General features: G+C 43.3%; 1 protein-coding gene across 3 annotated transcripts in view; it reads right to left on the minus strand.

Moving 5' to 3' along the window:
- Positions 1–1,026: 1,026 nt before the first annotated feature.
- The window catches only part of Ercc6 (ERCC excision repair 6, chromatin remodeling factor), an 83,650-nt gene continuing 62,397 nt past the window's right edge, over positions 1,027–22,279 (minus strand). For all 3 annotated transcript variants that reach the window (XM_048339223.1, XM_048339225.1, XM_048339224.1), the window contains exons 13-21: positions 12,207–12,422; positions 11,469–11,579; positions 10,577–10,696; positions 10,067–10,161; positions 8,393–8,538; positions 7,422–8,045; positions 3,542–3,746; positions 2,980–3,058; positions 1,027–1,905 (exon numbers count right to left, since the gene is read on the minus strand). In XM_048339223.1, the coding sequence (XP_048195180.1) occupies positions 1,483–1,905; positions 2,980–3,058; positions 3,542–3,746; positions 7,422–8,045; positions 8,393–8,538; positions 10,067–10,161; positions 10,577–10,696; positions 11,469–11,579; positions 12,207–12,422 (2,019 nt within the window). In that variant the 3' untranslated portion in view covers positions 1,027–1,482. The remainder of the gene's footprint in view (positions 1,906–2,979; positions 3,059–3,541; positions 3,747–7,421; positions 8,046–8,392; positions 8,539–10,066; positions 10,162–10,576; positions 10,697–11,468; positions 11,580–12,206; positions 12,423–22,279) is intronic.

Below are 22,279 nucleotides of genomic sequence, written 5' to 3' on the forward strand. Positions count from 1 at the left end.
ACAGATGTCAGGGGTTAAGCATGAGCCAGCTCTCACGACTCAGCATGAAAGGGCAGGCAAGCACACCACAGAAAAATGAGAGGTAAAAATCACAAGCCAGAGAGCCCACATGTGCAGAAACAGATCGCCTGTGAAGCCTACGAGAAGACACTAACGAAACAAGACCCAAGAGATGACACAATACAACAACTGTGAGAGGGAAACAAGAAAAAGTTTGAGAAAAGTTAATTGAGGGTCAAGGTCAAAGTCACACCATGACAGCATCACAAACATAGAAACTGACTAGAAGCAGAGAAGAGCGCATAGCTGCACAGGGGCTATCCCAGAGCCCTTGGCAAAGCACCCTAAACAAACCAAACAGAGTGCTCACCATGTGATAAAGACAGGACTTACGCTGTCACTTCCTGTACTGAGGGCACATCTATCTAGGTGGTGTGCATGTTGTGGGTATTGGTGTGTGTGCGCATGCGTGCATGGTGTGTGTGTGTATGTATGTATGTGTGTGTGATTTTATGGCTCTAAGTTTTCCTTGTTTTCCTAACTTATCTCATTCTAAAGCCAACTGTTTGTGGGGGGTGGGGATACACTTCACGTTAATAAACAAGTATAGTTAGGTAAACTGAGGACATTGTAACTTGTCACAAATGCACATCTTATGATTTACCAAGCCATTTTGCACTGTCTCAGTACAAAAGCTTGCCAGCTGGGGGTGTCATGTCCTTGTATGGATACACAAGGTCCCAGGTTCCAGACCCAGCACCACAAACAAAACAAAACAAAACAAAATAATAATCTGCCAATTTAATAGGACTTTAAAAGGACTGTTTAAAGGCAAGTCATATGATTTATGAGAGAACAAATCTTTGAAAACTTGAAACATTTCAAAGTTAGGCATCAGGGATTGATTGTATTGTGGCTCAAGTGGTAGAACGCTATCCTTGAGTGGAAGATAGGGACAGAGCCCCAGCCCAGAGTTCAAGCCCTACAACAGACAAAAACAACAACAACAACAAAAAAAAACAAAAACAAAAAACAAAGTTAGGCATCAAAACACTGCTGCTACCAGATACTGATGAACTAATTTAGCAGACAGACCTGACTAAGTCTAAGACACATTTCTAGCACCAGTAGTACAAGGAACTGCATTTTTTGTCCCAGACTTTGAAGTGAGCAGTAATGTGGTCCCAACAGCATTTTTTGCATAAAGAAAGCAATGTGTTCCAAGAAGTAATTATTAGGTCCCTGATTTCAGAACATAATTCCTAGAGCCAAGAAAGAAAGTCAATATATTCTTAATATTTTCTTCTTTAGTTAGCATTATTAACTTTTCACTTGGGGAGAAGAGGTTCTTCTCCCTTCAAGTGTTCATTCTGAGGTAGAAGCCATTTAAAGTAAATGTCAAGTGCTGAGAATGCCTGTCCTCAAATGTGTGATCACGCATCACGGGACTAGTAGCCAGAAACTCTGCCAAGAGTAGTGTGCTCAGCAGAACTCTGGTTTCAGTTTCCAAATCCCTTCTCCACCGGAAGTTCTATGAAAAGTGCACAGATTTCTCAGAAGCTCCCGGAAGACACAAGACTGCGAGGTGGACAGCTTGGATTCGAACTCCTGTAGTATCTCCCGAGTGCTAGCCTGGCCATCCACATGGGCCTGAAAAGCAATGAAGTTCCTTATCTCTACCAGTAGGTCATCGTGTTCTGTGGCAGCAGGTGGTGGGGCAGAAGCCTCTGGAAGGAGTCCACTGTTGCTCTCCAATCGCTCTGGCAGAATCAGGTGGTTTCTTGCTCTCATCCTGGCCAAGAGTAAGGAAGAAGCAGGGACCCTAGAGGAAGACTCTGCCTCTTCTGCTTTGCCACTGAAGTGCTCTGGGGCACCATCTTTCCCCTCCTTCTTCAAGGTGCCATCCTAGAGAAAGAAGATCACTGCATTGATAGACTGACTCAGTCTCCAGAGGAAGTGGGAGGGTGATATAACCCAGGTAGCACCTGGCAGCAAGGTCCTGTGAGGCAGATAGCTGAGCAGCCACTCTAAACATGTCCTAAACAAAGCAGCAGAAAGGAAGGGAAACCAGGTGTCCCCTGCAACCTGCTCTGAGTGTGAGGGTGGAGGGAAGCAGAGAGTGGCTACCTCCTGAAGCATGCGAGAAAGACTCAAACTCTGGCTGCCAAAGGCACAGAACAGGGGAAGCCAGAAAGGTTCTCCATGCCTAAGTGTGTTTGGGTCAATTTGAAATTGGAGTTCAGGCCTGAGCTTTTAAAAAAGTTTTATCAGAAACCCATCCTCAATCAGAAAGACAGAGTGCTGGATAGTGAGGAGGGCCAGAGGTCCCAGAGAAGGGCTTGGAGCTCAGATGGAGCAACAGATCATGGAGAGACAACGGGCGCTCTACCTGGCAGTGTATACATATGGATACCATTCACAGTGGGTCTGGGCCTTCCTTATAGAGGTGGCCCTCTGGAACTGCCACATAGACTGTATTCTCACGGGCACTCCTGTCCTTGTATCAAGTTTCTAAGCGCAAACAGAGGCTCCTACAGATTCTATGCTTTAGGAAGTTAACTAGGCCTTTAGAGTCAAATGAAGACACATATAGGTTAGAGTTGAGAAGAGAAATCTGACTTGTCACTATGCCAGCAATAACCATTTTCGTTATATGAAAGATCCAGTGTATGCCAGATGGTAGTAGCTTATGCCTATAACCCTAGCTACTCAGGAGGCTGAGCTCTGAGGATCATGGTTTGATTCTAGCCCAGGCAGGAAAGTCTGTGAGATTCTCTTTTTTAACTAACCACCAAAGTGGAGCTGTGGCTCAAGTGGCAGAATGCTAACCTTGAGCAAAGAAACTCAGCCTGAGTTCAAGCCCCAGGAGCAGTACACTCCCACACCCCACACCCACACCCCACACAAATATCTAATGAAAATTTCCTGGCTCGTTCACCAGGTAAGTCTCATACATGCAAAGCACAAGGTTACAGTTACCTGGCATTTTTGTGTTGGAGATATTGAAGAAAGTGGCTGCACAGTTAAGTTAGAGTTCCTTTTCTGACCAAATCTGCTCCTAAGAAAAAGGATCACAGATAAAATGTTAGCTGCTGTAAATCAGAGACCAAAGTCCTCTTTGAACAATTAAACAGTTCCATCTTTGTGGCAAAGCTTTCAAAGCCTCAGAGCCATGTGTTTCTTCTCTATTGCCTTTGCCGGGTCCACTCTGCTCTCCTGGAAGTAAGGGCCACCTCTTGGGAGGGAGACAGCCCAGCACCCTCCATCAGCCACAGTTGGCATCCTGAGTTACTACTGACTGCTTCAAATGGCTGCTCCTCTTATTGAGTTTAGTCTTTCTTACTATTTTTATCAACTCTCTGATGAAATGAGTACCTTTCTCCCCTAAATAGTGGGCTCTGGAAAGTCAGGATGACAGTGAGGGAGAGGATAAGAACGCCATTTCCTCTCTTTACCCCAGTCTGGCGGTGGCTCTCTGAGGGCTTTTTATTATGATTGGCTTTAGGCTTGCCTGCAAGCACTGTGGGGAGGGCTCTCTTACTTTACTCCTGAAGGTGCGCCAGAAGTCCCCCTGTGGCCAGTCCAGGTGGGAACACCAGACGTAGCCCCCAGACATCGCTGACGTGAGAGCTTCAGGGCTCTCAGGGCCTCCTGGGCCACTCGGTTGGCTTCTGCCTCCACCAGCACATAGTCTGGGCTGGCCCCGTCCACGATGGCATCGTGCTTCACCACACTGTGCACGCCCACTGCCAAGAACAAGGAAACAGCAACAGTGATGTCTGTTTGTACCCTGGGTACTGTTTTCATCTGGCATAGGCCAGTGTCATGGGACAAATTAGGGACATTTTTAGCTGCCATTTTCAGGTGGTTACTATGACCTAGGACCTTCACAAATGCTGTTTCCATTCACTGCTACCCTATGAGGGAAGCTATTCATTATTCCTGCTTTGAAATAATTTCAAGAAAGACCCTGTGTTCCAACTTCAACATTTAACCTCTTCACTGCTACCCAGAACAAAGGCAAAGGTCTCCTAACAAACTCAGTGAAAGGGAATATATAAACCAGAGTTATAGAATTTCCAAAAAATAATCACAAAAATGCTATATATAAGAATCATTGAGGGGCTGGGGATATAGCCTAGTGGCAAGAGTGCCTGCCTCGGATACACGAGGCCCTAGGTTCGATTCCCCAGCACCACATATACAGAAAACGGCCAGAAGCGGCGCTGTGGCTCAAGAGGCAGAGTGCTAGCCTTGAGCGGGAAGAAGCCAGGGACAGTGCTCAGGCCCTGAGTCCAAGGCCCAGGACTGGCCAAAAAAAAAAAAAAAAAAAAAAAGTTAAAAAAAAAAAAGAATCATTGAGGGCTGGAGATATGGCCTAGTGGCAAGAGAGCTTGCCTCGTGTACATGAGGCCCTGGGTTAGATTCCCCAGCACCACATATACAGAAAACGGCCAGAAGTGGCACTGTGGCTCAAGTGGCAGAGTGCTAGCCTTGAGCAAAAAGAAGCCAGGGGCAGTGCTCAGGCCCTGAGTCCAAGGCCCAGGACTGGCCAAAAAAAAAAAAAAGAATCATTGAGGTATACTTGATACAGGAATCAATGGAAATGTTAAATCCTTGAATATTAATAAAAATAAAAGAACAAAAATAAATTTCCAAGTAGGAATTATAGAAATAAACAAAATTCCAAAACCCCACCAAAATACAACAACAAAAAAGCAAGGAATAAAGGGAAAAAGTTAATGATGTAGAGAATCGTGAATCCAATTTAATGAAACTCTTAGCTTGGACTGGGAATGTGGCTTAGCAGTAGAGTGCTTGTCTAGCGTGCATGAAACCCTTGGTTTGATTCCTCAGCACTACATTAAAAACAGAAAAATCCAGAAGTGAGGCTATGGCTCAAGTAGTAGAGTGCTAGCCTTAAGCAAAAAGGAAACCAAGGACAGTGCTCAGACCCTAAGTTTAGGCCCCAGGACTGGCAAACCAAACCAAACCAAAACAAAAGTTTAGCTTACTGAAAAAAGACATAAGATAAATAACTCAGTAAGCATAAGTAGGGAAAAGAAAATACATAATTACAAATGTGAAGAATGGAATAATTATCTTGGAACAGAGAGTACTTTGTACATTTGCATAAAACTTGAAAACTAGAAGAAAAAGGATAATTATATAGGAAAAGATAAAAATTTGTAATAAAGTCAATGATAAATATAATGCAAAGAAAACTAGAGGCCAATATCATTTATGAACATCGATGAGGAAATAAATATGATAGCAAATACAATCCAACAGCAATGTAAGAAATCATACATAATAGCCCAGGTAAGAGTAATTCTAGGAATTCAAGGCTGGTTCAATACAAGGAAATCCAGTATTTAATAACCCTTACTATATTGATTTCAAAGTTAATCATAGATATTTCATAGCTGCTGGGAATGCCTCTGACAAAACTCAACATCCTGATCTGATGAAAATACTCAGAACATTGGGCATTGATCAGTATGAAATAAAATATACAATAAAACCTATACCTTAGCCTTACATCAGACTAATGGGCAAATGCTAGAGGCTATTTTCACTAAGAACCAGAAAACTAAGGTGTCTATTAGCTCCAATACTATTGTTTTTTTCCAGAGGTGAGGACCGAACTCAGGGCCTTGCATTTGCCAGGTAAGTCTTCTTCCGCTGAGCTAAATCCCCAACCCCTCTAATACTATTTTGAGAGTTGTGGTTTTTGTTGTTGTTCTGGTGCAAGGGATGGAAACCAACCTTATGCAGGCTAAGTATGTGCTCTATCACTGAGATAAATTCCTAGTCCCTACTTTTACAGCTTTTAATGGTCATATAGCTAGAAAACTCTAGAGAATCAATGACAAAACTTAAAATAATTCACAAGAGAATAAAGCATAAAATTTGTATACAGAAACCTATAACCAGGCACATAAATGGAAGGAAGAAAGGCAAGCAGATAATTACATTCAATATGTGAAAGTTGAACTATTACCTTCAAAGGTAGGGAAGGATGGGGAAAGATGGGAGAGAAGGACAGAAGGAGTGACACTGATCAAGATGTATTATAAACCTGACTTCTGGAAAGGAACCCCTTTGTACAACTATATCATCATCACCATCATCACTACTACCACCACCACCACCACCACAACGAAATCAATAACTTTATTCACTAGCCAACTCAAGGATATAGTGGTAGGGAAAACATCTAATGCAGTCACAAAAGGTATAAAACAGGAATAAACCAAAGTCATGTCAACATTCCTGGGAAGATAAGATATACTTCCATATACACGGAGAGGCAGCCAGCCCTTGCCTTTGGCTGGAGAAATTCACTCATCAGTCTCCTTGAGCTCATTTGTACACTTACAGCAATTTCACTAAAATAACTTTTTGTTTCTTATGCAAACTACACACTGATACTGCAATCTATGTGGGAAAATGAACCAGCACGAACTTATGGGAAAACACTGATAAGGCAGGGGGCTTTGGCAGGAGCAGAGTCCTCAGGGCTGATCGCAAAGTCTATATACAGACAGCTCCATAGGAAACGGACTGCTTGGGAGGGAAGGCTTCCCAAGTCACTGGAGAACAGATTTGAAGTGCATGATGCTAGATTGGGGAGTTACTTGGTCCAAATGGATAAGAGATCTAAATGTGGAAAATAATATCACATAAGTGGTACATAAAATCATACAAGAAAACATGGTAACTTCCTGTCTTATCAAAGTATAGAAAAAGCTTTCTAACTACAACTCATGATGAGACTGATTTGCTACTATTATGTGTGTGTGACATAGTCCTAAGGGCTTGAACTCAAGGCCTAAACACTGTTACTGAGTTTTTTTGCTCAAGGCTATGGCTCTAGCAGTTGAGCCACAACCCTACTGGTAGCATTTTTGGTGGTTAATTGGAGGTAGAGTCTCACGGACTTTCCTGCCTGGGCTGGCTTAGAACTATGAGTCCTCAGATCTCAGCCTTCTGAGTTGCAAGGACTCTTAAGCATGAGGCACTGGTACCTGGCTTTAATATTTTTAAAATAATACTTTGATAAAAAAAAAAACGCAGTAAGAAAAACAAGACTAACTCAGAAAATATTTGAAACACATATACAAAATAAGTAAAAATAAATAGGGATATCAACTCTCTAAGAACAAAGGGAAGGCAGGTATTGGTGCTCCCACAGGTAACCCTAGCTACTCAGGAGACTGAGAAGATTTTGGTATGAGGCCAGCCTAAGAAAAGCTCACCAGACCCTATCTTGAAAGTAACCAGCAAAAAACAGGTCTGGAAATGTGACTCAAGTGATAAGATGAGTGAGTGTAAGGTCCTGAGTTCAAACTCCAGTACTACCAATAATTATTTATTTATATAAACAAGTAAACAGAAACAAATTTCCCAAAACTTACCTGACTTTTTGAAAAGCTTTTCTAAAACATAATCATCACTGTTTTGTTCTCTGGCCTGGCTCTCCTGCTCAGAGTCTTGCTTGTTGTACTGCCTCTTCCTCACCAAATGTGGAACACGGGTTCCCTCAAACTTGGCATCTCTACGGCACTTGGCCTTCAGAGGTTTCCCTGACATCGCTTCACCTGCCACATCTTGATGTTTTGTTTTTGACTTGTGCTTATGAAAATGACTTTCCACTCGTCCATTCTCCCAAAGGGGTCCTGTCTGCAGTGGACAGATCTTTCCTTCACAGGATGGCCCCTCCTTCCTGGTCCCACCCACTCTGGGCAAGTTTGAGCAGTCACCATTTACACTGGCCACCGGTAGCCCCTCAGGTCCAGACTCCCTGCCTGCTTCTCCTTCGCACCCAGCACTGCTTCTGCCACCAGAGGGTAGGGTGCCACTGTCGTTACACCCTACCACTCCCATGGCCTTGGGCTCCGCCTCAGTCAGTGTGGCCCCCTCAGCAGATGTGTTAGAATCTGGAAACTTCATGCAGTTTGGAATGGTGTGGTCTGTTCCAAGGGCTGGTGCGACTTTTTTTCTAAAACGGCGAGCGGGTGTCTTCACATCTGATCCAGTTCCTATAAAGGGGAAAAAACTCAGCTCCTGTTACCCTGCATGATTCTTTTGTTTGTGTGTGCCCATCCTGGGGCATGATCATACTCAGGGGCCTGGGTGCTATCCCCAAGCTTTTTTGCTCAAGGCTAGTGCTCTACCACTAGAGCCACAGCTCCACTTCTGGCTTTTTTGGTGGCTAATGGGAGATAAAGAGTGTCACAGACTTTCCTGTATGGGCTGGCTTCAAATCTTGATTCTCAGATCTCAGCCTCCTGAGCATCTAGGATTATAGGCGTGAGGCACTGGTGCCCAGCTCCTTGCACATTCTCATATAATCAATTATTCTAAATTAAACAACTTCATGTCATACCTGCAAAAATTGCACTTGTTTCGGTGCTCTGGCTTATGTCAGGGCTCGTCAGAGTGAACAGCTCATAAAGATCATTGGATTTGAAAAACCGCCTTTGTTTTGGATCTTTTAGCACTCGGTTTGTCAGAAACTGCTTGAAGATTTGTCTAAAAAGATAAAAGCAATACTGGTGTGAAACAATGCCTGGCTTGACCTCAAAATTTCCAGTGATGAAACGGTCACTGAGCTCTTCAAGTGGCTCAACAATGCCCTGTACCTGGCCTTGGAAATTTACTCTTAGGACATATGCAATGCATTAGGTGGTCATAAGGAATTTAAATTAGGAATTATACCATGTCATTTTCATCCAATGAGCCTTTTCCATTTCTGAACTTCATCATATTTCAAAAAAGATATTTAATGCATGTTTAGGACTCAGAGCCCTCCCTGAGCAGTCTCCTTCATGCTACAGTTGACTGTGGCTTCCATGCTCTAACCTGAGCAGCCTCAGTGAATCAAGGCTTCCTTGCTGTCAACATTCTCACTCTTCCACACTCTGCTAAAGCCCCACACCTTCATCCCTCTTACATAGATATCTCCATGAAACACTATTGCCCTTTCAGCTAAAACTCTCCTCTCATGGGAGTCAATTCATCTCCAACCCTCTACAACAGGCCCTTATAGGACAGAGATGGCTCCAATAGTGGCCCAAGGCTGGTGGGGGAGTTATGCAGAGAAAAGTACAAAGTCAATGTGGGAAAGAGGAGAAGCTGGCAATGTCTAGACCTAGCTACTAGAGTTATCAATGGCATAGAAAGTCAGTGAAGGAACAAGAATCCTGCTACCTTCTCTCCAAGGGACATCTGAACCAAACCCCATGGGACACACCCACACTGAGTACAACTGCCTCACATGTGCAAATGTTATTATGTCAGCTTCAACTCTCATTTTTCTCCTCCCCCACCCCCCTATCTTTCCTTCTGTCTTTTGGGTATTGGGTTTGAACTCAGGGCTTCATGCTTGCTCAGCTGGCACACTACCACTTAAGTCACTCTGCCAGTCCACCTTTTTCCTGTTTAAATAGAGATTACGTATCTAGGTCTTTTCTGCCCAGGTTGGGATCACATTGCAATCCTCTTCCTCTCAGCCTCCTAGGTAGCTGGGATTATAGGCATAAGATACCAGCCGTTGGTGACTCTTACGGTTTTTCTAAAAGAAAGTGGCATGCCATATTTGGTAGACAGGAAGAGCTCTCTTAGGTCACAATATCAAGATTTCATTTATCAGGCTGAAAGGCAATTTTGAAAACTCACAACAGTCCACCACAAGCTTATTTTGATAGAAAAGAAAAGAATACAAATTGAAACAAAACAAAAACCTGGGCTGGGAATATGGCCTAGTGATAAAGTGCTCGCCTCATACACATGAAGCCCTGGGTTCCATTCCTCAGCACCACATATATAGAAAAAAAGCCAGAAGTGGCACAGTGGCTCAAGTGGTAGAGTGCTAGCCTTGAGCGAAAAGAAGCCAGGGACAGAGTTCAAGCCTCAGGAATGGCAACAAAACAAAAACATATGCCCTTATATTACAGTAATTATCATTCTAAGATGAAAACATTTTTAAACAACACTTTAAAAACAACTTCCTGCACCACACTCTGGGTGTGTCATCAGGCTTGCAGCCCTTTGCACTGACCGGTGGTAAATCTTCTCCTCAATGGTTCCGGCCATCAGAAGCCTGTACACAGTCACCTGCTTCTTCTGGCCTATCCTCCACGCTCGCTCCCGGGCCTGCAGTGTGGAGAGAGAGACTTCTCAACAAGGGCCTGCCGAGAGCAAGGGACGAACGAAACAGAGCCAGTACCACCTTTAGCTCCCACAGTTAGAATTCTGTCTAAGAAGGCCACTTACACTTAGTCTATTAAGGGAAATAAACAAGCCAGCAGAAAGAAACAGAATAAAATATCTTGTTTGGGGAAAAAAGCTGCAAACTTTGTGGATGCTCCTTTCACCCCAAAACTAGGAGGAGGATGCTGGATAAACAGCCTGTGACTCTGAAAGTTGTTCTTCATGTGCAAGAAGAACAGGAAGGGACAAAAATGGAGACGGCACTTGGAAGCCAACTAGAACATCCAAGGATGCTCATGGTGCCAGGCATGAACTGTATTTCTACTAACACATTCTCACTGCGAAATGACAGACAGACCTGTGTGTCGGTGCTGGGGTTCCAGTCGGGGTCGTAGATGATGACTCTGTTGGCCCCAGTCAGGTTGACTCCCAGGCCACCCACCCTCGTGGTCAGAAGAAACACAAAGATGGATGCATCCTACAGGCAAGACCAACAACAAGGTGAACAGACCTGTGGTCCACGAAGGCTCCATATCTCTGCCTCTAGAGGCCCTACCCATAGCATCTGGTTGTTCCCAGTACCCACCACCTGGAGACCTCTGGTGAATGAAGATCCTACCCTGCAGCTCATGGGGGATGGGGGGGGGAGTGAGTGAGTGAGTGTGTGTGTGTGTGTGTGTGTGTGTGTGTGAGAGAGAGAGAGAGAGAGAGAGAGAGAGAGAGAGAGAGAGAGAGAGAGAGTGTGTGTGTGTGTTGAGGGTCTTGAAACTCAGGGCCTGGGAGCTGTCCCTGAGCTTTTTTTGCTTAAGGATAGTTCTCTACCACTTGAGTCATAGCATAGCTCCACTTCTGGCTTTTTGAAGGTTCATTGGAGAGAAGAGTCTCAGACTTTCCTGCGCAGGCTGGCCTCAAACTGAATCCTCAGATCTCAGCCTCCATAGTTAGGATTACAGGTGTGAGCTACTGGCACCCAGCTGCACCTGCTTCTATTATTAATCTTATTAATAGCATTTAAAAAGTGGGTTTTCAATTAGGAAAACACATATATACACATACACTCCTCTGAACAAGAACCTTCCCAGTACAAAGGCCTTATTTATTTACTTGCACACTTAATAATCCTGAGGTACATAGAAGCTAACTAAATGCAAAAAGCACCCTTACCCTCTGCCCAGCCCTAGAGGTGGAGAACACACTCATCCCCCACCTGCTGGCAGCAGCACCATTCACCTGTCATAATTCCTGGTTACCTCATTGTATTTTGCAATCAGAGGTTGCCGCGAAGCTATGGTAGTGCTCCCATCCATTTTGAGATAGGAGTAATTCTGGGCTCTCAGGAACACTTCAAGGATGTGTAGCATCTGTTGGGAGATAGGGAGACTAGTTCACAGATCAAATCTCCCCCGGTGAGAGCTTGTCCACCTGTGTCAATCCCACACCTTCCCCCAACAGACCTATACTGAATGGCTTCAAGCCAGACAAAACTGCTCTAAGGGTACACTGGTAAGTTCCTTATAGATTAATTCTCACAACTTTTCTAAGTAACTCGAGATTAGACCCAAGCTCATCTAGACAACAGATGTGATTAACTTCCAGCCAGATTACCAGTGGTTCCTATCCTTAGCTATTCAGGAGACTGAGATCTGGAGGATCAGGGTTAAAGGCCAGACTAAGCAGAAAATTTCACTAGACTCCATCTCCAAAATAACCAGCAAAAACTAGTCCTGGAGGTATGGTTCAAGTGGTAGAGTGCCAGTTGAGCAAGCACAAGGCCTCGAGTTCAAATCCCAGTATTGTCTCCACCAGAAAATAATAATTTCTGGTTTACATCTCTAGAAAAAGATTCAGTATCTCAGAGAGACTTGCTTTGGAGATATTATTTTGGATTTTGATATATGACGTGACACCTTCCTCACACCTTCTTTTTCACATTGGCAATCCTAAGTCTTAAGAATGGACTTGGTTTTGCATGTGGTTTGCATACTTACCTGTCTTGATTGAGAAAACAGCAGCACTCGCTGACCCTGCTTGTGCCATATTTTCAACAAAGACTCAACCACAATCATTTTCCCAGAACGTTTCCAGTACCCAAACTGATTTTCTTCTAGTTCATCATCTGTATGACCTCTAAGATTCTTGGGACCTCCAGAAAAGAGATCAGGGTGGTTGCAGATTTTTCTTAGGGCTACAAGTCCAGAGAAAATCTGTGATATAAAGGAACATAAGTGTGCTCAGGTTACCTCATATAAAATAGGAAGGGAGGAAAGCTACTCAGTATGTGACTGGATTCAAAAGTCATTCTGGGCAGCCTCTTTAGTTTCTTCTCTAATACCAGAATTCCTAGGAGCTATGTTTCAGCTGGATCTGGAATAGTCCACAAAGGCTCATATGTTGAAGGCTTTGTCTTCAACTCAACAACCTTCAGAGGTGACTCTTTGGGAAGTGACTGGATCATGAGGGATCAAGTTTTATCAATGGATGATCCTATCCATGGACAGGTTCATAATTCAATGGGCTATTGGAAGGCCACAGAAGCTGAGGAGGTGGAACCTAGTCAAAGTATAGTCCTTGGATGCGTCCTTGTTCCTGGTCCCTCCCTCCTTTTCCTCTCCTCCCCACTACCCTCTTCCTCTATAAGGCCAACAGCTATGTTCTTTCCTGTCATCATGTCTGCCTCACCACAGCCCAGAAACAACAGAGCCAAGTGACAGTGGACTAAAACATCTGAAGCCATGAGCCAAAATAAACATTTTCTCCCTTTAAGTTGATTTTTTTCACAGTGATGAATAACATAAGCTGCAACAAACCTAAGTTCCACTCATGTTCTTTTTCTGACAGGACAAGTTTTTCTGGAAATAATTCTTTTTTAAAAACTATGATTATTTTAAGTAGTTGTTCAAAGGGACATCAAGTCAACAATGTCACATTGGAACGACAATTCTATTTGAGTGAACACATTTACAAGGGTCATATCCAGTTGATCATTTCCCCTCACTAAAAAAAATTGCCATGCATGCAGTTCAGAGCATTCCCAACTTAATACATAAATCTGAACTTACCTCAAAACATATCAAAACACCAACCCAATCTAAATTTGGGGAAATTAGTCACATGACTTGTCAGATGCATCTAAATAGTACATTTTCAAGTGCAATTACAAGTTTCATAGCTTGGGGCTGGGAATATAGCCTAGTGCTTGACTCGTATACATGAAGCCCTGGGTTCGATTCCCCAGCACCAAATATATAGAAAATGGCCAGAAGTGGCGCTGTGGCTCAAGTGGCAGAGTGCTAGACTTGAGCAAAAAGAAGCCAGGGACAGTGCTCAGGCCCTGAGTCCAAGGCCCAGGCAAAAAAAAAAAAAAAACAAAAAAAAAAACACAAAAAAAACACAAAAAAACAAACAAGTTTCATAGCTTAATTATGCATCAAAGCTTGTTGAAGTTCCATCTGCCATTATATTATTCCTGCAGTGGAAAACAAATCTGAACAAGCAGTGCACAACTGAGAGAGACGTAAAGATGATCCACACACAGCAGAAAAATGAAGGAGGCTGGGATGTGTGCTCACTCCTAACCCCACCCAAGGTACTGCTCCAGACATCATATAAACCAAGAATGGGGGTTCTCTACAGCATCCAGAGTGTGTTCAAATCAAACCCAGTGGCCTGAGAGCTCAAGCAGAAAGAGAGAATGCATTAAGCCAATAATCAAGGGCCAACAGTAATTTTAAGTAGTAACAGTCACACAGTGACTGAAACTCTGAGCCAGGTGCCAGTGGCTCACACCTGTAATCCTAGCTATTCAGGAGCCTGAGATCTGAGAATTGCAGTTCAAAGCCAGCCCAGGAGAAAAGTTAGTGAGACTCTTATCTCCAATTAACCATGAGAAAACCAGAAGTGGGGCTGTGACTCAACTGGTCTAAAGTGCTAGCCTTGAGCAAAAAGGAGCTCAGAGGAGAGAGAAAGATGGCGCCGAGACAATAGGGAGGCACCCCGACTCGCACCAACTGAATAGCGAGCTGGGAACTCCAACACCCAACACTCCACCAAGAACCCAGCAAAACCAGCATCCAGAAGCAGTGGAGAAACGCAGGAAAACAAAAAGGAGCAAAAAAGAAGAACCGAAAACCTTCACGGAGCCGGAGATTAATCGGGGCACCCTCCCCCCACCAGCCGGCCCTGGCCCAAACAGGGTCAGGCTGGGAAAGGGAAACCCGGCGATCGGCAGACAGGTTGCCAGGAGCGCAGAATCCATATAGCGGGAGACCCCACGGACACAAAGCAGGGTGCGGACCAAGACACACCCAGCAGCGACGAGAAGTTCGGGTCCACACCGGATTCGGACAAGGGAACCCAGCGCGGCAGAAAGAGGGAACGGGGGAGCCACCACGACACTTCGCCAACCCCTGAAGGGCCAACGGCGGTGCGGGACACACACACAAAGCAGCAAAAGTGAGTCCCCCATAATCCCTTCCCCCAACGGGAGACCCAAGCCCGACAAAGACGATATATCTCCCTCCCTCCCCCTCCCCACTCCCGTGGGAACAAAGATTCCCCAAATCAGGCGGGAAGCTCCCAGCAGGCACTGGGAAGCCAGTCTAGCAGGGGAAGGGCGGAACAGCCCCAAGCCCCCAAAGGTTCCTGAACTGGCAGAACCGGCCCCGTCCCCTTCCCAACAGGGGCCAGGGACGGCCGGCAGGGCAAGCCCCACCCGAGGCGCCTAGACCTTGCGGACTCTTACAACTAAAATCACAGGCGCTGGTGGGCAATACCAGCCCAGCAGGGTCACCTGAGCCTGATCTCGTTCCCCCTCCTCGAAGCGGAGGCGAGGTCTGAGGGTGCCAAGCCACACCCGGACAGTCGATCCCACTGGGCCCCACACATACTGCTTCCCCCCCCCAACGGACTCGCGGGAGGGCGCAAGCACAACCCAACAACCCAGGGCTCGCTCTGGGAGGCAGACCCCACTTAAGTGCCTGTTGTAGGGGACTCACAGTGCACAGGAGGGCGGGGCCCCGGCGAAAGCGCCCGCTCTGATAGGCGTGCCCTGCACTGGTGGGCGGGGCCACAGCGACAGCACCTGCTGACGCAGACACGCCTACACAGAAGGGAGGGAAGATCTACACAGACTTCCAGATGCGCAAATCACAAAGAAACATAACTCAGTTCATCAAAGGACAAGCCAACTCGCCAGCTCCAAAAAGCAGCACGACTGGAGAGGAGATGGAGAATAAAAAAGCAAATGAGGACATGTTAACAGGAATGATCGAAACCGTCAGAAATGAAATCAGAAAACAATTCCAGGAGTTTAGAGCGGAAATCTGGAAGGACACCCAGGAAGCCAAGAAAGAAATGGAAGCAAAACTGGATACAATGCAAGCCTCGTTTAAAGAAATGGAAGCAAAAATGGATACAATGCAAGCCGCCTTTAAAGAAAATCTCCACACCCTGAGAATTGAAATGCATGAAAAAATAGATTTAAAATACAACTCTTTAAAGGAAGAAATTTCCACGATCAGAGCTGATATGACAACCATGAATAGCTCTCTGACATCCATAAACTCCGCAATTGAAACCATAACACAAAGAGTGGACCATATGGAATCCAGAATCTCTCGCCTGGACGATGAAGCAGCTGACAACAACCAGAAAATGACCACACTCCAAGAAAAGGTGAAGCTTCAGGGAAGATTACTCCAGGAACTAATGGACAAAGACAAGAGATATAATCTGCGCATAATTGGAATAGAAGAAGGAGCCGAATATCAGAGCAGAGGGCTTAATCATGTTCTCAATAAAGTTATTGCAGAAAACTTCCCCAATCTCACAGGGGACCCCATCCAGGTAACCGAAGCCTATAGGACACCTGGCAGGCCAGACCCCAGGAAAACCACCCCAAGGCACATAATATTCAAGACTACAGACCTCAAGATTAAAGAGCAAATTCTGAATTCAGCCAAAGCGAAGAAGGAAACTTTTTTCAATGGGAAGAGGATTCGAATAACATCCGACTTATCCACACAAACTTACCAAGCTCGAAGTGAGTGGAAGAACACCATCCAAGTACTTCAGAATAACAATTTACAACCTCGGATCAAATATCCAGCGAAACTGGAGTTCACATTTGAAGGGAGAACCAGATCTTTCCACACCAAAGAGGAGCTAAAGGAGTATGTGAATAAAAAACCAGCCCTACAGCGAATATTAAGAAGGGAAGCCCACCCAACAGAGATCGTAAAAGACACACAGACAGATTCAGAAAGAAACTTCAATAGCCAAAGTCCAGCAGAAACACAAGCTCACTAAAGACAAGAAGAAAAAAAAAAAAAACAACAGGAAAAAACAGCCCAACAAGAAAATGGAAGGAGAAAAAACACCCTTATCCTTGATCTCTTTAAATATAAATGGCTTAAACTCCCCGATCAAGAGGAGCAGACTGGCAGAATGGATCCGCAAGCAAAAAGTTGACATCTGTTGTCTACAAGAGACCCACCTTACAGCAAGGGACAAAAACAGGCTTCGAATGAAAGGATGGAGCAAGATCTACCAAGCAAATGCACCCACCAAAATGGCAGGTGTAGCCATCCTGATCTCAGACAAGCTGGATTTCTCTTTAAAGTCCACTCAAAAAGACAAAGAAGGACACTACATATTGATACAAGGAAAAATCCAGAATCAAGACATCACGGTGATAAATGTATACTCACCGAACAAAAGAGGCCCGACATATGTCAAGCAAATTCTCACAGAATTACAGAGCAAGATAGATGCAAACACAATCATAGTGGGTGACTTTAATACTCCTCTCTCTCCAAGAGACAGATCCAACACCCAGAGGATTAGTAAGGGAGCTGAGGACCTAAATAACACCATTGCCCAAATGGATCTAACAGACCTATATAGAACCTTCCACCCTACAGAGACCCAATACACCTTCTTTTCAGCAGCCCATGGATCATATTCCAAAATAGACCACGTCATAGCCCACACAAAGAACCTCAGCAAATACAAAAGAATTGACATCATCCCATGTATTATATCTGATCACAGTGGATTAAAGGTAACCCTCAACAACAAAGGATACCACAGAGCCTATACACACTCTTGGAGGCTAAACCCCACGCTGCTATCCAACACTTGGGCCACAGATCAAATTAAAGATGAAATCAACGAATTCATAAGCCACAATGACAAAGAAAACACATCACAAAGAAACCTATGGGACACAGCTAAGGCAGTACTGAGGGGCAAGATCATTGCACTCAGTACCCACATTAAAAGAATGGAAGCAGAGCAGGTGAATACCCTCACGATGAAACTAAAACAACTGGAGAAACAAGAAATGACAGAATCTAAAACGACTAGGAGGGGAGAGATTACAAAGATTAAAGAAGAGATAAATCTGATTGAAAATAGAAAGACCATTCAACAAATAAATAAGACTAAAAGCTGGTTCTTTGAGAAAATAAACAAAATTGACAGACCCCTTGCAAGACTCACAAAAAAAAGAAGAGAAGAGACTCATATTCGTAAAATCAGGGACTCCACAGGAAAAATTACAACAAATACACACGATATTCAAACAATCATAAGGAGCTATTTCCAAAACCTCTACTCAACAAAAAACAATAATTTTACAGAAATGGATCAATTCTTAGAGAAGTACAAACTGCCCAAACTGAACCAAGAAGAAATAAATCAACTAAATAAACCAATAACTTACGGTGAGATACAGGAGGTAATCAAGAACCTCCCTACTAAGAAAAGCCCAGGCCCAGATGGATTCACCAATGAATTCTACAAAACCTTTAGTGAGGAGCTAATTCCAATACTCCTCAAACTCTTCCGCGAAATAGAAACGGAGGGAAAAATCCCGAACTCATTCTACGAAGCTAATATCATACTCATCCCCAAACCAGGCAAAGATCCAACAAAAAAAGAGAACTACAGACCAATATCACTAATGAACACAGATGCAAAGCTCCTCAATAAAATATTAGCTAACAGGATCCAGAAAGTGATCAAGAATATCATACATCATGACCAAGTAGGCTTCATCCCTCAGTCACAAGGATGGTTCAACATCCGTAAATCAATCAATGTAATTCACCACATAAACAGAACTAAAATCAAGAATCACATTGTTATCTCAGTCGATGCCCAAAAAGCCTTTGACAAAATACAACATCCATACCTATTAAAAGCTTTGGAGAGAACAGGAATAGAGGGAACATTCCTCAAAACAATAAAAGCCATATACAACAGACCAACTGCTAATATCATATTAAATGGAGAGAAACTTAAATCATTCCCCCTAAACACAGGAACAAGACAAGGATGCCCACTCTCCCCACTTCTGTTCAACATAGTACTGGAATCCCTAGCCATAGCAATAAGGCAAGAGGAGGACATCAAAGGGATACACATCGGCAAGGAAGAAATCAAGTTATCCCTATTCGCAGACGACATGATCTTATATCTCAAGGACCCAAAAAACTCAGTACCCAAACTCCTACATCTAATAAACCAATTTGGCAAAGTAGCAGGATACAAAATCAATCCACAAAAGTCAGCAGCTTTTCTGTACACCAGCAATAGACAAACAGAAAAGGAAATTATGGAAACGATTCCATTTACAGTAGCCAAAAAAAGAATAAAGTACCTAGGGATCAACTTAACCAAGGACGTGACGGACCTATTCAATGAAAACTACAAAAATCTAATAAGGGAAATCAAAGAAGACACAAGGAGATGGAAAGACCTCCCATGCTCATGGGTAGGCAGAATCAATATAGTGAAAATGGCCATACTGCCCAAATTGTTATACAAATTCAATGCAATACCTATCAAAATCCCAGCCACATTCTTCACTGAAATAGAGAAACCAATCCATAAATTCATATGGAACAGCAAAAAACCTAGAATAGCCAAAGCAATTCTAGGCAAAAAACATAGTGCAGGAGGTATCACCATACCAGACTTCAAGCTCTACTACAAGGCCATCATAACAAAAACAGCATGGTATTGGTATAAAAACAGATCGGAAGACCAGTGGATTAGAATTGAAGACCCAGAAATAAAACCGCACTCTTACAGCCAACTGATATTCGACAAAGGAGCTAAAGACATACAATGGAATAAACATAGCCTCTTCAACTACTGGTGCTGGGAGAACTGGGCAGCCATATGCAGAAAACTCAAAGTAGACCCAAGCCTATCACCATGCACCAAGATCAACTCAAAATGGATCAAGGACCTCAACATCAGACCTGAATCCTTGAAACTACTGAAGGACAGAGTAGGAAAGACACTAGAACTTATAGGCACAGGAGGGAACTTCCTGAATAGAGTCCCAGGCGCACAACAAATAGGGGAAAGACTCAACAAATGGGACTACTACAAATTAAAAAGTTTCTGCACAGCTAAGGTCATAGCCACCAAAATAGAAAGACAGCCAACGATATGGGAAAGGATATTTACCAGCACAGCAACAGACAAAGGCCTGATATCTGTCATCTACAGAGAACTCAAAAAACTAAGCCACTCCAAGCCCAATAAACCTATTAGGAAATGGGCAAAAGAGCTAAAGAGAGACTTCACAAGAGAAGATATAAAAATGGCAAAGAAACACATGAGGAAATGCTCAACATCCCTGCTAGTAAAGGAAATGCAAATAAAAACAACCCTGAGATACCACCTCACCCCAGTTAGAATGGCCTATACTCTGAACTCAGGAAACAACAAATGCTGGAGGGGCTGTGGGGAAAGAGGAACCCTTCTCCATTGTTGGTGGGAGTGCAAATTAGTACAGCCACTTTGGAGAACAGTATGGAGGTTTCTCAAAAAGCTCAATATAGACCTACCCTATGACCCAGTCATACCACTCCTAGGCATCTATCCTAAACAGCAAAACCCAAGATATCAAAAGGACATTTGTACTTCCATGTTTATCGCAGCACAATTCACAATAGCCAAAATTTGGAAACAACCCAGATGCCCCTCCACAGATGAATGGATCCAAAAAATATGGTACTTATACACAATGGAATACTACATAGCGATTAGGAATGGTGAAATATTGTTATTTGCAGGGAAATGGTCAGAACTCGAACAAATAATGTTGAGTGAGACAAGCCTAGAACACAGAAAACAAAGGGGCATGATCTCCCTGATATATGACTGTTAACAAAGGGAGATGGAGAGACAGTAGAGACCAAGTCTGTGATCACTGTATATGTGCTTGATACATTGTATACTGCATATGGGTCTACCTGACCTAGACAAGGGATGGGAAAACAGGTTGTAAGATACCACAAGAAATGTACACAATGCCCTACTATGTAACTGCACCCTCTTTGCACAGCACCTTGTAAAAAAAAAAAAAATTTATATTCAATTGATAATAAAAAAAAAATTAAAAAAAAAAAATAAAATAAAATAAAAACAAAAACAAAAAAAAAAAAAAAATCTTTACCAGTTTCCTATAAAATTGATGCACCAAACTTTTAAGCTTCTAAAATGGTTTAAGAGCATCCTAAGAATATAACATTGTCTACAATAGAAAGATAAAGGTATGACATATAATTCTTAGCCAGGTGAAGAAATAGAATACTGCCTTCATTCCAAAGTAGCTTTGGCTAAAGGCTCATTTGATCAGGAGTAGCCACTACCCTAATTTGTAAGCGACTCAGTTTTTTATGCTTTCATCTCATGTTGTATATCCCTAAATAATATTAATTTTGCTTGTTTCTAAATTTTGTATAAATCAAACTTGTTTTTGAAAAAAAAAAAAAAAAAAAAAAAAAAAAAAGGAGCTCAGAGACAGCACCCAGGCCAAGTTCAAGCCCCAGGAACACAAAAAATAAAGTCTGAGAAAATCAGGAATATTATCAAAAGAACAGCCACCTGACAACCTGCAGTCCAGCCTCCAGCCCAACAACAGCAAGTGACATGAAACTCCTGAGCAGAAGAAGCTCAAGCTGAACTGAGATGCACCACAAATGAATAACTCAAATTCCAAAATTAGAGCCAGGCTCCCAAATGGTCAACTATATCAGTCATTTAAAATGTTTTATTACATATGAAGATATTTAGATGTATTAGGCTAACAGGGAGAGAGCAAGGGAAGGGGTGACATTGTCCAAAGAGAAATATACTCTTTACCTGACTTTTGTAACTAACTCCTCTGTAAACCACCTTTATAATAACAATAAAAAAATTTAAAAACACAAGATCAAAATTAATTTTACTTTTTACCTTCTTAAGGTAATTAGGAAAACTCTAAGCTGAGAGAGTAGATTGCATCCTCTATCTACTGGACAGTATGAGCCAGACCACCCAGCTTAGAGACGCAAGAAGTGAAGGGGAGATCCAGGAGAGCTGAAGAAATGGACATGATTTAGAAGCTTCCTATGGATATGTGGGACATGAAACAAGAAGCCAGATGGAAACGACTGGACCTGAAAGCACAGGGTCTGACATTGAGAACATAGTGTGTGTTTGTCTCAAAGTGTGGGAGTGAACCAGGAAGGGCTTTTGAGCCCACAGTGCCACTCAGCTCTACCTCCAGCAGGACAGGACAAGGACCGTGGCTGCAGACCTCAGTATGGTCTGATACGATGGACTGGATTCCTAAGGCTAATTTTGGCCACACACACAGAAACAGATCTGCCTAGGGTAACCGCAAGCAGTCTGGTCCTCAGCCTTAGGAGTCTTAAATACCAAATCAGTAAGGCACAATTCACAGGGTAAGATACTAATGCACAAAAATGGGACAAGCTTCACTGTAGGTTTAGAGGAGATACTGATCATAAGCCTATCACATATGCTTATTGAACAAAGACGCCAGAGGCTGATCACTGCCCACAACTAATGATGCTATTACAGAACAATGTGCAGAAATGCTCTTTGTGTGCCTGCTCAACCCACCAGGTTGGGTTGTCCTTTTACCAGAAGAGTGCTGGATTCAAGTGCAACCATCCCACAGTGGAGACAAAAAAGAGCATGCTTAAATTTATTGTGTGTTCTCTAACTTTTGGAAGGGATTCAGGTTCAAGGTTTT

The sequence above is a fragment of the Perognathus longimembris genome, chromosome 2, assembly GCF_023159225.1.
Source record: "Perognathus longimembris pacificus isolate PPM17 chromosome 2, ASM2315922v1, whole genome shotgun sequence".
Taxonomy (NCBI): domain Eukaryota; kingdom Metazoa; phylum Chordata; class Mammalia; order Rodentia; family Heteromyidae; genus Perognathus; species Perognathus longimembris.